General features: G+C 46.9%; 2 protein-coding genes across 39 annotated transcripts in view; one reads left to right on the top strand and one right to left on the bottom strand.

Annotated features, from left to right (window-relative positions):
• The window catches only part of KMT2C (lysine methyltransferase 2C), a 203167-nt gene extending 200804 nt beyond the window's left edge, over positions 1-2363 (top strand). For 33 of the 34 annotated variants that reach the window (XM_074574090.1, XM_074574086.1, XM_074574085.1 and 30 more), the window contains one exon: positions 307-2363. In XM_074574090.1, coding sequence (XP_074430191.1) covers positions 307-399 — 93 coding nt within the window. In that variant the 3' untranslated portion in view covers positions 400-2363. The remainder of the gene's footprint in view (positions 1-306) is intronic. The other variant, XM_074574097.1, reaches the window with a different exon arrangement.
• Positions 2364-5581: 3218 nt separating this feature from the next.
• GALNT11 (polypeptide N-acetylgalactosaminyltransferase 11) overlaps positions 5582-13069 on the bottom strand; it is a 54202-nt gene continuing 46714 nt past the window's right edge. For all 5 annotated transcript variants that reach the window (XM_074574098.1, XM_074574102.1, XM_074574099.1 and 2 more), the window contains 2 exons: positions 8660-8797; positions 5582-6402 (listed from right to left, as the gene is read on the bottom strand). In XM_074574098.1, coding sequence (XP_074430199.1) covers positions 6271-6402; positions 8660-8797 — 270 coding nt within the window. In that variant the 3' untranslated portion in view covers positions 5582-6270. The remainder of the gene's footprint in view (positions 6403-8659; positions 8798-13069) is intronic.

Here is a 13069-nt window from a genome sequence, read left to right as displayed (position 1 = left end):
CCCTCCTTTCAGGGAGCTGTAGAGAGCGAGAAGGTCTCCCCTCAGCCTCCTGTTCTCCAGGCTGAACACCCCCAGCTCCCTCAGCCGCTCCTCACCAGACTTGTTCTCCAGACCCCTCAATCAGCTTCGCTGCCCTTCTCTGGACCCGCTCCAGCACCTCAATGCCTTTTTTGTGGTGAGGGGCCCAAAACTGGGCACAGCCCTCGAGGTGGGGCCTCACCAGTGGTATTTTGCTGTTTAACCTGTAGGTACAAACCGTGGTAAATCCCAGTTGTTCCATAACCGTTCTCCTGCCTCTCCTTCCAGCTTTGCTATGACTATAAGTTTGATTTTGAAGATGACCAGCACAAGATTCCATGTCACTGTGGAGCTGTAAACTGCCGAAAGTGGATGAACTAGAATGCATTCCTTGCTGTCTTTGAGGGTTGCTTGTCCCTAGGAAGAAGTGATTCACATTTGGATTTTGTCGACGGAAAATTGTTGCCTTTTTGAAGGGGGAAAAACAAAACAAAACAAAACAAAAATCACTTCTGGAAGTACAGATTTCTACTCGAGTATTTAAAAAAGTTTAAAAAAAAAAAAGGAAAAAAAAAAGAAAAAAAAAAAAAAAAACAAGCACCAGAAGCAAACCGGCAAAATCGGAAGCCAACTTTCCAGCCACGTGGAGGTGAAAGCGAATGAACAGAATGGTCCAGCACTTTTGTTTTTGAGCTCACTAAAGGAGAAACTGTTGAACTGGGGCAGAGAAGCGATGGCTGACCTGCGGCGGGGCAGGGGCACCTATGAATGTAAGACTGAAATCACCAGCGAAAGGGAGAAGTCCAAAGTGCTGGCCACAGCCTTATTTGATAAAGGGGCAGGCCCTCTAATTAAAAGAAAAATTTTAAATAAAAGTAGACACCACTGAACAAGGAATGTACTGAAACGACTTCCTTAGGGATAGAGCTAAGGGAAAAAATAACTTGCACTAAAATACATTTAAATACTTGATTCCATGAGTCAGTTTATTGTAGTTTTTGATTTCTGTAAAATAAGAGAACCTTTTTGTATTTATTATTGAATAAGTGAATGAAGCTATTTTTAAAAAGAAAGTTAGAAGAAAGCCAAGCTGCTGCTGTTACCTGCAGAACTAACAAACTCTGTTACTTTGTACAAAAGTGTAAATATTTTGAGAAAAAAAGAAAATACAGTATAAAAATAGTTATTGACCAAATGCTACCAGACTCTGCAGCAGTTCGGGTGCTTATTATAAAACGTCGATAGGGATGTTACAATATGATCTCATGTGCTAACAGACATGCGATTGCAATTACGGAATAACCAAAATCTCAATTTAAAGAGAGAAGGGGGTTTTTTTTTTATGTTTGAAGCAGTCTCAACTGTGGTCTTACGAGAATTTTTTTAAGCAAACCTTAAGCCTGGTAAGGGCGTGTATATTACAACTCTGACTTTTGTAGATGTTTGGGTAATTTAGATTAATTTTATTTGTATTATATTGTTGCATCCCTATTTCTTAAGTCAGGTTTTTTGTGCTTACGATTTGTGATAACTGTGAATAACTGCTAAAACCACCCAAAACAGAGGCTGGACACGGGGTTGTTGTTTTTCTTCGGCAGAAGTAGTGGAGATGAGGTGACCGTTCAGCCCACGTTACACCGTGTAAAGAGCATAGAATCATGTAGTTGGAGCTTGTCCGCTTCGCTCGCCTTCGGAAAAGGAAAATGAGGAAAAAAAAAAAAAAAATTAGATGTAATGTGCTTGCAGCTGCAGGACTCTGGCAATAGGGGTTTGGAAAATGTAATTTAAAGATGTGTTTGTATGGATTGTTTTTGTTTACATTTCTTTAAAAAAATAAACACTGTTTTGTGTTTGCTTGTAGAAATTTAATCAGCATTTTGAACCAGGTTAGCTTTTTATTTTGTACTTAAAATTCTGGTACTGACACTTCACAGGCTAAATATAAAAAAAAAAATGAAGTTTTTTTTTTGTGTGCACAATTAAAGTGGACTGTAAACTGTTGGTATATTCAGTAATACAGTTCTGAACTTGTAATGTATATGGCATGATGTATTTTTATCTTACAGAATAAATCAATTGTATATATTTTTCTCTTGATAAATAGCTGTATGAAATTGTTTCTTGAATATTTTTCTTCTCTTGTACAATATTCCAACATCCTACCAGTATTTGTCCTACAGTTTTTTCTGTTCTGTATAATAGTATCTAATGTTGGCAAAAAAAAAAGAAAAACAACACAAAAAAAAGAATTTTTTGAAGTATACAGAGTGTTATGGGTTTTGGAATTTGTGGAAACAGATTTAGAAGATCAGCATTTACAAATAAAAATATTTTACATCTATAAATGATACCCTCCTGGTTTCATTTGGGGCGTCTGGTTTCCAGTTCTTTCGGGATCTCGGTGTCCGCTTCCATCGGGGAGAAGCGTTTGCATCCCCTCCGCTCCAGCGCAGCCTCACCCCACGCGTTAACACCGTGGTGCCACGTCCTCAGCTCCTGCCAGATTCCAGGCCCCTGCTGTCGTGTTCTCCCCAGAAAATCTGCAGAAAAAAAGCGGAACAACCACATTCTGCTTGTACTGGCTGGGGCTGGGCTAGAGCTAATTGTCTTCACCACAGCGAGTGGTGCCGTGCTTTGGATTGGGGACGGAAACAGCGGTGACTGACAACACACCGACGCGTCAGTCCCTGGTGAGCGGGGCTTGCAGAGCCAAGGCCTTTCCTGCTCCTCACACCACTCGCCAGGGAGGGCTGGGCCAGGAGCGGGGAGGGGACACAGCTGCCTCCAAGGGGATGTCCCACACCATAGGGTGTCACACCCGGCACATTAAGCTGGGGAAGAAGGTGGAAGGGGGGGACGTTTGGACTGACAGCAATTGTCAGCATTACGCGTGATGGAGCCCTGCTTCCCTGGAGCTGGCTGAACACCCGCCGGTGGGAAGCAGTGAATGAATTCCTTGTCTTGCTTTGCTTTGTGCGGCTTTTGCTTTACATATTAAATTGTCTTTATCTCAACCCACGAGTCTTCTGCTTTCACCCGCTGCTGGGGAAGGGGCGAGCGAGGGCCTGGGTGGCATTAACCCATGTCACTGCTGCAGTGACGCTGCCCCACACCGGAGCCCTGTCACGACCTCAGTACTGGGTCAAGGCTAAAAAAGGGCTCCGAGATTGATTGATGTATCGCAGAGAAGTGGGAACCAGCCAGGCCAAAGCTGTTCTCGGGTGTTGGTTACTTACATTGTGCACTTTGGCTGCTGGAAGCCGAGGAGCCGGAGTGCCCACCTCAGCCCTGGCACAAACAGGTCAGCACAGGGCAGGTGGGAGGAACCGGCCATGGAGCAAAGCCGATCTTGGCATCTGGCTGTCAGCTGCGGCCACCACCAACTCCATGAGGCAGCAAGAAAGAAATACTTGACACAGAGGCTTAAAAATCAGTCCCAGGCACAGTTTCTTTACCAACGATACGTTTCTCAGTATGACAAACCGAGTGCTGCGACAGCTTCTAACCCGGGATAAAGCTTTTCCTTCTATGCTTCCTGCTCAGCCAAATTCCCAAGGGTCAGCTGTGAGCGGACACTCAAATATGGGAATAAAACTACGAATTTCCACCTAATTCCAGGCAGCCCATGCAGGGCCTGGCTGAGAGCAATCAACAGCTTCGGGGCCGGGTGTTCACTGAAGAGACAAACACCCTCTGCTTGGTTAGATCTCACGTGCTGACCCGTCTGTGCGGCTGCAGTGCTCAACAGACACAGCCAAAAAAATTCTTTCACTGCAGAAATAACTGAAACTCACCAAACTGCTGTCGCCTCCATCTGCTCCTGGAAACCAGCACCGGTCCCTGGGTCCTGGCAGCATCCCACGAACCCTGGCTTCAGCCACTGGCGCAGGCACACAGTGCTGCAAACTTGGGTATTGCTAATTTTAAACAAAAATACAAAAAAAAAGTGTAGTATTTATATAAGAGCGAGGTGGAATATTGATCTTCTTATAGTAAGGAACAATCCAGCTGCAACTCGGTGGTCCAGCAATTCTACGTTCTTGTCTGTTACTGCAGGCTTACAGACCACGCGTATTGAGCTGGTTTTGACAGCAGCCTCCAAATTTCCTCACCAGAGGCAAAAGGTCAACAGCCTCAGACTGTAACTAAAGCAAACTTCTGCTCTGCCTGTTTGAGGCTTTGTTTGGGTTTTGGTTTTTTAAAAAGACAACATAAAGGCCACGGAAAAAAAGAAGAGGCAGAGCAAGGCTACAGCACAGCCAAGTTGCTGGCCAAACCAGATTGCAGCCCTGGGCACAGCTGGGAACAGCTGCACCAGCACCCGCTGCTGCTTCACACTCGCTCGTGGGAGCAGTCAGGTTAATGAGACGATTAACAATTAAACGATGCTGCAGCCCATCCTTTCACCCGCAACAAGGACTGGAATTAATCCCACACGCAGCAGCCACCCCCGTGTCCCCCCGAGGAAGCGGGTATTTGCGCAGCGTCCCGCTCTCCAGCTGTGGGCACACAGTTTTACACCGCTGCAAGGGCTGGAGGTCGCTGCGAGCTGACAGGGGTGACCCTGTTCCAGCCCTCCGCTGCCCGCACCAGCCATCTGGGAACCCATTTGCAGATGGTGGGTGCCCCCGCCAGGGCTGCCCAAGGCAGGAGGCGCACAGCACAGCCGCACAGCTGCTGAAGGGGGCTGAGGTGGTTGCTTTGAGAGACTTTTTTTGGTAGGAAGGAACTTGGCTGCTGCCTAACTTAATTATCCCCATGGTAATGCTTTATCTGGACCAACTCCCACTTCAGCCCATTGTTGTGGTTTACAATGAAACCCTGCTTACCTGCCCCCTCCTGGCTGGTGACGCACTGCTCCCGCTGCTGCTGAAGGAGGCGAGAAGCTGCGCAGCGGCAAGGGATGGCTCTTACCTGACCATTTTCTTTCTTTGCGCTTCTCCCCCCGCGGTGGCTGCAGGACCAAATGCAACCTGTCACAAGCGAATCTCTCCACTCTGCGGGAAGGCGCGGGTCTATAATTACACCAACATTATCGTTATTTGCCTCACTCTGCCCAAAATGTCAATAACTGCATGCTGGAGTATTCGTGCAGTTGGAAAATATTTCCGCTGCCCCAGGGAAAGGGCAAGGCCATCCTGGCGCAGCCGTGGCCGAACTGCAGCCTTTCCAACGAAGGCAGGTCGTGGTCAACGAGGTCAACAAGGCCAACTTGGCTACGAAAAAATACGCTGGGTATTTTTTATGCTGAAAAAACACAGCTTTTCTCTTCTGCAGCAGCTTCCAGGCACTGAAGAAGCATCCAGGGCTGAGGCAGGAAGTCAAAGAAAGGTAAATAGTGAAATAAATGAACTTGGGAAGGGAAACAGAGAAAAAAAATAAATAAAGAGAGAGAGAAATAATCTGTCAAACCTTCTAAGATGTGAGAGAGGGGGAAAGAGGCGGCTGTGAAGAAAAGGGAGTGAAAACAGGACAAGACCCAAATTGTGAGAACATTAATTTGCATCAGTCTCTTAGTTGGTGCTTTCTGGTCCAATAGCTACAAAGAGTAAGGCCATGCAGATTAATAAAAAAAATGATACTTTATTTTAAATGCAGCTACTGTCATGAATCATCAAAATAGACTTTGTAATAGTTACTTTGTTTTAAATATGAGGTGACGAATGACAGCTAGGAATTTAAACTACATGAAAGGTCCTAAAATTGTAAATTAAAAGAGCTAAATTTAAATATTACAAATGACAATTTTCAGAAGAAAAATGGGAACAAAAATATTTTCCAGAAAAAGTAAAATAGTTTGGCCAGTAAAACCATACTAAAAATGTAAATTAATGAGATACTGCACATGAAATACTTGAAGAGGACTCCTTTCTGTCACTGCCATTTAAAAGATTCACAAAGCTAAAATCTCACCATTTAAATTACATTGCTCTAATAATTTCTCTTACTTAAAAACAGTTCAATAATCCAGGAGAATCCAAGGAACCGCTGAGAAATTGCACTTCTACGTGTTGTTCTGCAGTAGGGCTGCTGCTATTGCTGCTGCACCTGACCAGGGACACCGCGGTGGCCACCTGGACCTTCTCATGCGCACAGCTCTTCATAGCAGGGTATTTCTAAAGGGTCCTTGCAATGGTTGGGCCGGGTGTAGCAGCTATGGGCTCCTCGCAAAGCCCTCCAGAATGACCAAAAATCATGGCTGAAGGGGAATCGGGTCTTGGCTTAACGCTTCTCAGCTGCATCCTTGCTGGCTCAGCTCTCAAAATGCCACTGCTGAGGAAGGGACCCATCACAGATGGCCATCGTCACATACCCTTTGTGGCTAAGTGGATCTACCACCTTCATGCACTGCCCCACGGAGACCTGGTAGAGGCGGTTGTTTTTCTAGAGGAGAAAGACAGATGGGATTTATTTATTAAAACTTCTGTTCTGCTCCCTGTCAAACCGATGCTCAAGGGGAGGGGACGCTCCTTCCTGACAGATGAGCCTTTCAGCAGCCTCCCTGACACACCACACCCACAGCTGCAGCACTTAAAAGCCAGAGCACAGCACACCCCATAACCACGTTCGGGCCTTGAAACAAAGGCTCTCACGCCCTTACAGGGACCCAGTTTGTGTTTTGTTGATACCATTGTCTCTTAACGAGGTGGAGGGATGAGCAAAACCATTCCCCAGCACTCAGCAGAGAGAGAGCCCATGGGGCCACAGTGCAGCACAGCCAGGTCTCTGCTCTGCACCCAGCCAAGCCTCGGCAATGCCACCGCCCTCAGCACCCACGTGCTGGGGAGCTGCCACACAGGGTGACCAGCCCCTCGCGCATGGCGGGTCCCAACAACCAGGGCAAGGACAGACCCTGGTCAAATGTGAAAAGGAAACAGATCCTTCTCTTTTTTTCCCCCAGAGGATCCTGTCGTCTCCCCCCACTAACAGCTTGTTGCCACTGCTTTGGGCACTTTGGGGGTCCCTTTTTCATCTGGAAAGGGCTCTCTGTGCAGTCCCAGCAGCTCCCGTGGGCAGCGATCTCCTGCTCTCCTGCGTGGAGGGAGCAAATACATGAGAACAGACACCACCAGGCTCTATGTCACTACTGCCATAAGCAGATGTCCAGTGAAGCAGGAGAACATGGCAAGACTACACAGTGCTCCTCCAGAAAACCCCCACCTCTGGTCTTGTACCGGAACCGACAGTGCACGGTTGGCCCTTCTCTGTACCAGTGACTCACACACCTAACCTATTTCTCCTTGCTTCCACATGTCTTCACTTCTCTACTCCTAAAGAGTGCCAGCCTGCTCACACATTCCTCATGCGAAACGTGTCCCACACCTTCGATTTGCCCTGCCACCCATCTCTGATCCTTCCCCAGCCCTAATTTAGCCTTTCTGAGAGGAGGCGACCAGCACATGCAGTACAGGCAAACTACAATGGTGTGATGACATTTTTCTGCTTTGGTTCCTATTCCTTTTCCAATCAATCCTAATATTCGATTAAATTTCTTTTGTTGTTGATCATTAATGAGCCCCAATCTGACACTGTTACAGATCCACCTCCCGCACACCCAGTGGCAACAGCCAGCTTAAAGCCCATTTTCACACGTGAAGCCCAGATTCTCCACCACCAACACAGATATCACCTGACAGCTACGTGCATTGAATTTCTATGGCCATTCTGTTGTCTGTTCTTGTAAAATCTTTGTCCACTAACTCAAGCTGAAGGAACCCTGAATAATCTCTTATCAGCAGCAGAATTTTTCAGCTCACTACTCCCGCTACCATTTGCGGCCACGGTGCAAGCGTCAGACACACACAACCCTCAGCTCACGCAATCTCTATCTCCAAATCATCCGGGGCTGCAACAGCCTTCCTTATTTGACTGCACTTAGGAACTCGTGCTGCCAACGAGCAACGTGGCATGAACCCAAGACAGTTTAGGCCGAGCTGTCCTGGAAGCGCAACAGGCAGTTCTGGCAGCGCCCTCCGCTTTGTTCAACGATGTTTGTGCTACAGACTCACCGCCACACCGGGGGCATGTGAGGGGGCAGCCTCTGAGTTAACACCCAGGAGCCGAATTTCATGTGTATGCAGCACTGGATCAGTTTTGTGAGATCTCAGCCTCTCCAGACTCTAAGCGATTAAACTAACATGATGCAGTTATAGGGTGGAAGCAACTGCAAAAATTTTCCTCTGTAAAACCTCAGCTCTGCCCTGTGCATCTTCAAGCACTAAACAGAAGTTACCAGGCGGACCGCTCCTGACTCCCAGTCCTGAAAACACAACAAAGAGCCGGGGGGTGGATTTTGTTCTCCCTGGCACCTCCCTGTGAGCTACAAGTGCTGCAGATGGCTGTGACAAGCAAAAAAAAGTCTACATAGGGCTGCAGAAACCCTCCTGCGTTGCAAAGGAAAAGGCCTGCATGTCTCGGAGCTCAGCAAAAGTCTTATTCAGGCTGAAATGCAGCCAGCAAAACCCCTGCAACTTTTATACAGGCTGCCTGGACCTAGGCTGGGCCTAGTCCAGTACAACGGACTTGTTACATCTTGAGTTTAATCATAATTAAACTCAACCCTGATGTTCTGTAAGTGCTATTGTCACTTATTAAGAAAATAATTACAAGCAACGTACTATATGCCAGCCACTCCACTTACCCCGAATGTCCACTGCTGTGAGCCGCCGGACCCATGGCATTTCATGAGACGAGGTGGATCGGAGGAGCGAGTTTCCGAAACATCCAAGCAAAGGAGATTATTTAAAATCAGCTCATGATCTTCATTGTAAATCCAGACCTGAAAGAGAAGACAAAAGATATTTATCCCAATGTTTCAGGGCAGGTGCCTTGCATCTTTTGTTCAGCTACAGAGTAGGCCCTTTAGCATCTGGACCTCAGAGATGTGCCGTGCAATGACCACTGCCTTTTTGCTGCCTTTTTTCCAGCAGCTGAAACGCAGCTGCAGCGTTCTATTGCCTTCCCAACAGCACACAGCATTACCCCCCGCAGAGGCACTAAAAGGACCGCTTGTGATTCTGCTCTGTACCTAGCGGTTTTAAAATTAAGTAGTCCCCATATGTTCCTCCTGTCCAGATCGCTAGACGAGATAACATGACAGCAAGTGGTGGATCTCTGAGGAGGTGACCAGCCACTCTCTGAGCCAAGTCATTAAGCCAGGCAGTAAATCTCCTCATCCAAAGACAATCCTTTAGTCATGAAGGAGGGGCTGGTGGATTGCCTCAGCTCCACACAGGGAGCCACGCAGTGGGGACAGAGGATGATGCTGGGTGACAGCAGGTGGCCCAAGAGCCATGGGGAAGTAGCCTGGCAGCCATGCAAGGCCAAAAGGTATCTCCAGTCTTTGAAAATACTGCATTTATCAATGAACACACAGGCATTTATTTAACATTGTGCTCTGGGGTCAGCTTGTAGATGCCCAATGATGAGAAACAAAAATCAGCTGTGCAAATTCTGTTGCCAGGTGGCCTACATAGGTCCCCACACTGGGGTCCTAACTCCTTGCAGCTGGTGGCCTGGTGCTCAGAGATCTTTACTGAAGTAGATGGTCACCAGCACCCAGGTGCTATCAAAATTTTCCATACTGCTCTTCAGGGAGTGAGAAAAATTGCTGCTTCACCATTCCCATGCTGAAACAACATGCGCCGTAACTGACAGGTTTATGACCTTCTCTGCTTCCCAGCCCAACTGTTTTTGCTAGCTGTGCCGTGCTTAGAGGGACGCCAGCCCTCCCACATCACACCCGCTCTGTTTTGGGTGAACCAACGTGAAAATATCTTGATCTGGATCTCAAGAACCTACACAACCTAGCACTCACACGGTGGTGGGAACTGAATTCAGCCCCTCTCTGGGGCCCACCTGTATAAAGCAAGAATGCACTGGCTCACATTTGCAGCTTCCACTGCATTTGGGTTCCTGAATTTACACTACATTAGAGGATTTTCTCTGTGATCACACTGAAAACCATCGTCACCTCTAACAAGCGGCAAGGACACACTCAAGCTGTCAGTTTATCCCCTCCTACATGCTACTTTAGCAGAAGCAGGTATTTTTATTGTTGGCATAAAAAAAGTGTCTGGAACCTTCAGGTGCTACAGTTCATGTCCATACCCTGCTGGCTCTTCCTGGGCTGCCTAAACCTTGCTTTGGAGCAAGGCATGTCTGGCACAGCTGAAGGTTCAGGAAAGCTGGACCATCAGCCTAGTCTAACTGCAGCAGCTGCTGGTCCTCCCTCCCTCCTTCAGCACCTTCAGGCCTGCAAAGAGCTGGGCCAAGATCAGTTAGGTGGAGGACCTGGAGCTCTTGTAACCAACAGGAGACTCGGATCCCTATTCCAGAAAGCAAGGAAATGAAGGAACTGTGGTGTGTGCACCCCGAAATATCCTGTGTTACATAGGTGTAGGGAAAAGGAGGTGAAAAACTTAACGGCAGTGGAGGGAAGATACTGAGACCAAACTGGCTGAAGACCAAACAACTGCTATTTCTGAACACAGAGCAGGGCCCCTGCCTTCACACAGCACCTGGATGATATCTCCCAGCCTCTCTGGATGCTGAGCAGGTGACAGTATAGCTGGGGCCAGGTCTCTGGCTCTGCTGCCATTCCCAGACCTGACCCCAGGCTGGTGTGTACAAGGAGCATCCCAGCTCCTCCGCCTCACTTGCCAGCATTAACCCCCTTCCCCCTGCCCCTGTGAATGAGAGGGAACTGCCCCTCATAACTGTACCTGAAGTACCTGTACCTACAGGTATGTGAAATTCTTCTGGTACACTCTTCTTCCAGCCCTGTTTTGATTTCACACAGCTCAGTACTACAGTAACCATGCCCACTGTATGATTATTTTTTCTCCACTAAGTCTGCATGACTTTCACACTCGGAATATAGAATATCAAATTCCAGGCAGAAAAGTCAGGCAAATAAAACAAATTCTGATTTTTTAAATGTTTTCTTTTTGTCTGACAAAACTAAAAACTGCCTTCTAGAAGGTGCTGTGGTTCAGGACACTGCCTCAGTTGGACAGCACGATTCAAAAGCGTACCACTCATTCATTATTACAGTGACTATTATAAAACAGTGAAGGCCTCCTTTGAGGAAGTGCAGGTATTGCATTAAAATTTGCCCTAACCTCAGGAATTCTGTGCCCTCTAACATACTTTTTCTGTTTAAACCCTGCCATGAGAAAAAAGGCATGGTAAGATTAAAGAGGAGGAAAAAATGGAGAAATAGCAGGACCTGCCAGAAGAGCACAATTATTAAAAGGAGAAGAATGATGGAGTCAAATCCAAACAACAGATGAAACCGGTAAGAACTGAGAGAGAAGGACTGCAGTGACACAGGGAGCAGACCTTTAATCAAAAGCTGAGTAATGGCGAAGAACACACAACAGTGGTTAAATCCAGTGTGATACTTCTCCAAAAAGGCTTATACAAGATGGCCAAATTTAATTTAAAACCAATTATGCGTTTGGTGTAGCAAACAAAGGGCAGGGGGGGAAAAAAGGCCCGAATCTGGGACACATTATGGTTCCAAATTCAGATTAGAGTATCAGTATGAACTTGCAGATTATTAAGAGATTCAAGCACAGGGAAAGCAAAGCCACCCCATGGGGGGTTTTGTTATATAACTGCAAGCCTTTGCGTACTCCAAAACGTATTAACTACTTTGCTGCTGAAGTCTGGAAGGATGATGTTAAGCTCTTGCTGTTACAGGCTGTCAGGAGCAAGAGCCCAGTATAGGAAGAAAACATCTCTAGCAGCCAGCACCACCAGTATCTCATCTACAAGGAGAATAAATTGCTCGCTCTCTTTTTCTTCAGGGCTTGCTTGGGTTCAGGCTCAAGCACAAAATCATAAGTCTACAATCAGCCTGGTGCCTGCCTAGGATTTGTACCTCAGTTCCAAGTGATGTCTTGTTTTATTCCTCCTACATATTTTCTACAAAAAAAAAATTTAAAAAATATATTTTATTTTAAAAAAACCCAGAAGGTTAACAGTCAAGGTACAGGATATTTTCATCCTGCATCCACTTTCTAACACCCAGAAGAACCTTACCATCAGATTTTGGGTTTAAAAATGGAATGGTGCCCAGCTCCCACCACAAGGGAAATCGGCACCTTTAATTGCTGTCCCCCAGCAATGACAAAGAACTGATCTCCTCCACAGGTCTAAGGAAAATCACTGACCATTTTCACTGGAGTCAAAGAAAAATACCGTGATGCAATTAGAATATAATGAATTGTTTCTATTTTCAAATAAAACCTAAATGGCAGATGTTATGGAAAAAGCCTCTCTCCATAATGAAACTGATCAAGTTTGGGGTTAAATAAATTATTTAATTTGGTGAATGCTGTAGGACTGTCCTCTTTCTAGCAGCTTTTTTCACTCAGACTGCAGCAGCTGCTTCAACTTTCCTGTAGTGCAAAGTCCTGCAGTTGGGTCAGGACAATCCTCATTACCAATACAGGCTGGGGGATGATGTGATAGAGAGCAGCCCTGTGGAAAAGGACTTGGGGGTACTGGTGGATGAAAAGCTGGACATGAGCCAACAATGTGTGCTTGCAGCCCACAAGGCCAATTGCATCCTGGGCTGCATCAAAAGAATCGTGGCCAGCAGATCCAGAGAGGTGATTCTGCCCCTCTACTCCGCTCTGGTGAGACCCCACCTGGAGTACTGTGTCCAGCTCTGGAACCTCAACACAAGAAGGACACAGACCTGTTGGAGCGGGTCCAGAGGAAGGCCATGAAGATGATCAGAGGGCTGGAGCACCTTCTCTACAAGGACAGGCTGAGAGAGGTGGGGTTGTTCAGCCTGGAGAAGAGAAGGCTCCGGGGAGACCTTATAGTGGCCTTCCAGTACCCAAAGGGGGCCTGTAAGAAAGCTGGGGAGGGGCTGTTTGCAAGGGCATGTAGCGATAGGACGAGGGGCGATGGCTTTAAACTAGAGCAGGGTAGGTTTAGATTAGACATTAGGAAGAAGTTCTTTACAACGAGGGTGGTGAGACACTGGGAACAGGTTGCCCAGAGAGGTGGCGGAGGCCCCATCCCTGGAGACATT

The sequence above is a fragment of the Larus michahellis genome, chromosome 2 (assembly GCF_964199755.1).
Source record: "Larus michahellis chromosome 2, bLarMic1.1, whole genome shotgun sequence".
NCBI lineage: Eukaryota > Metazoa > Chordata > Aves > Charadriiformes > Laridae > Larus > Larus michahellis.
This window is presented reverse-complemented; position numbering and strand designations above follow the sequence as displayed.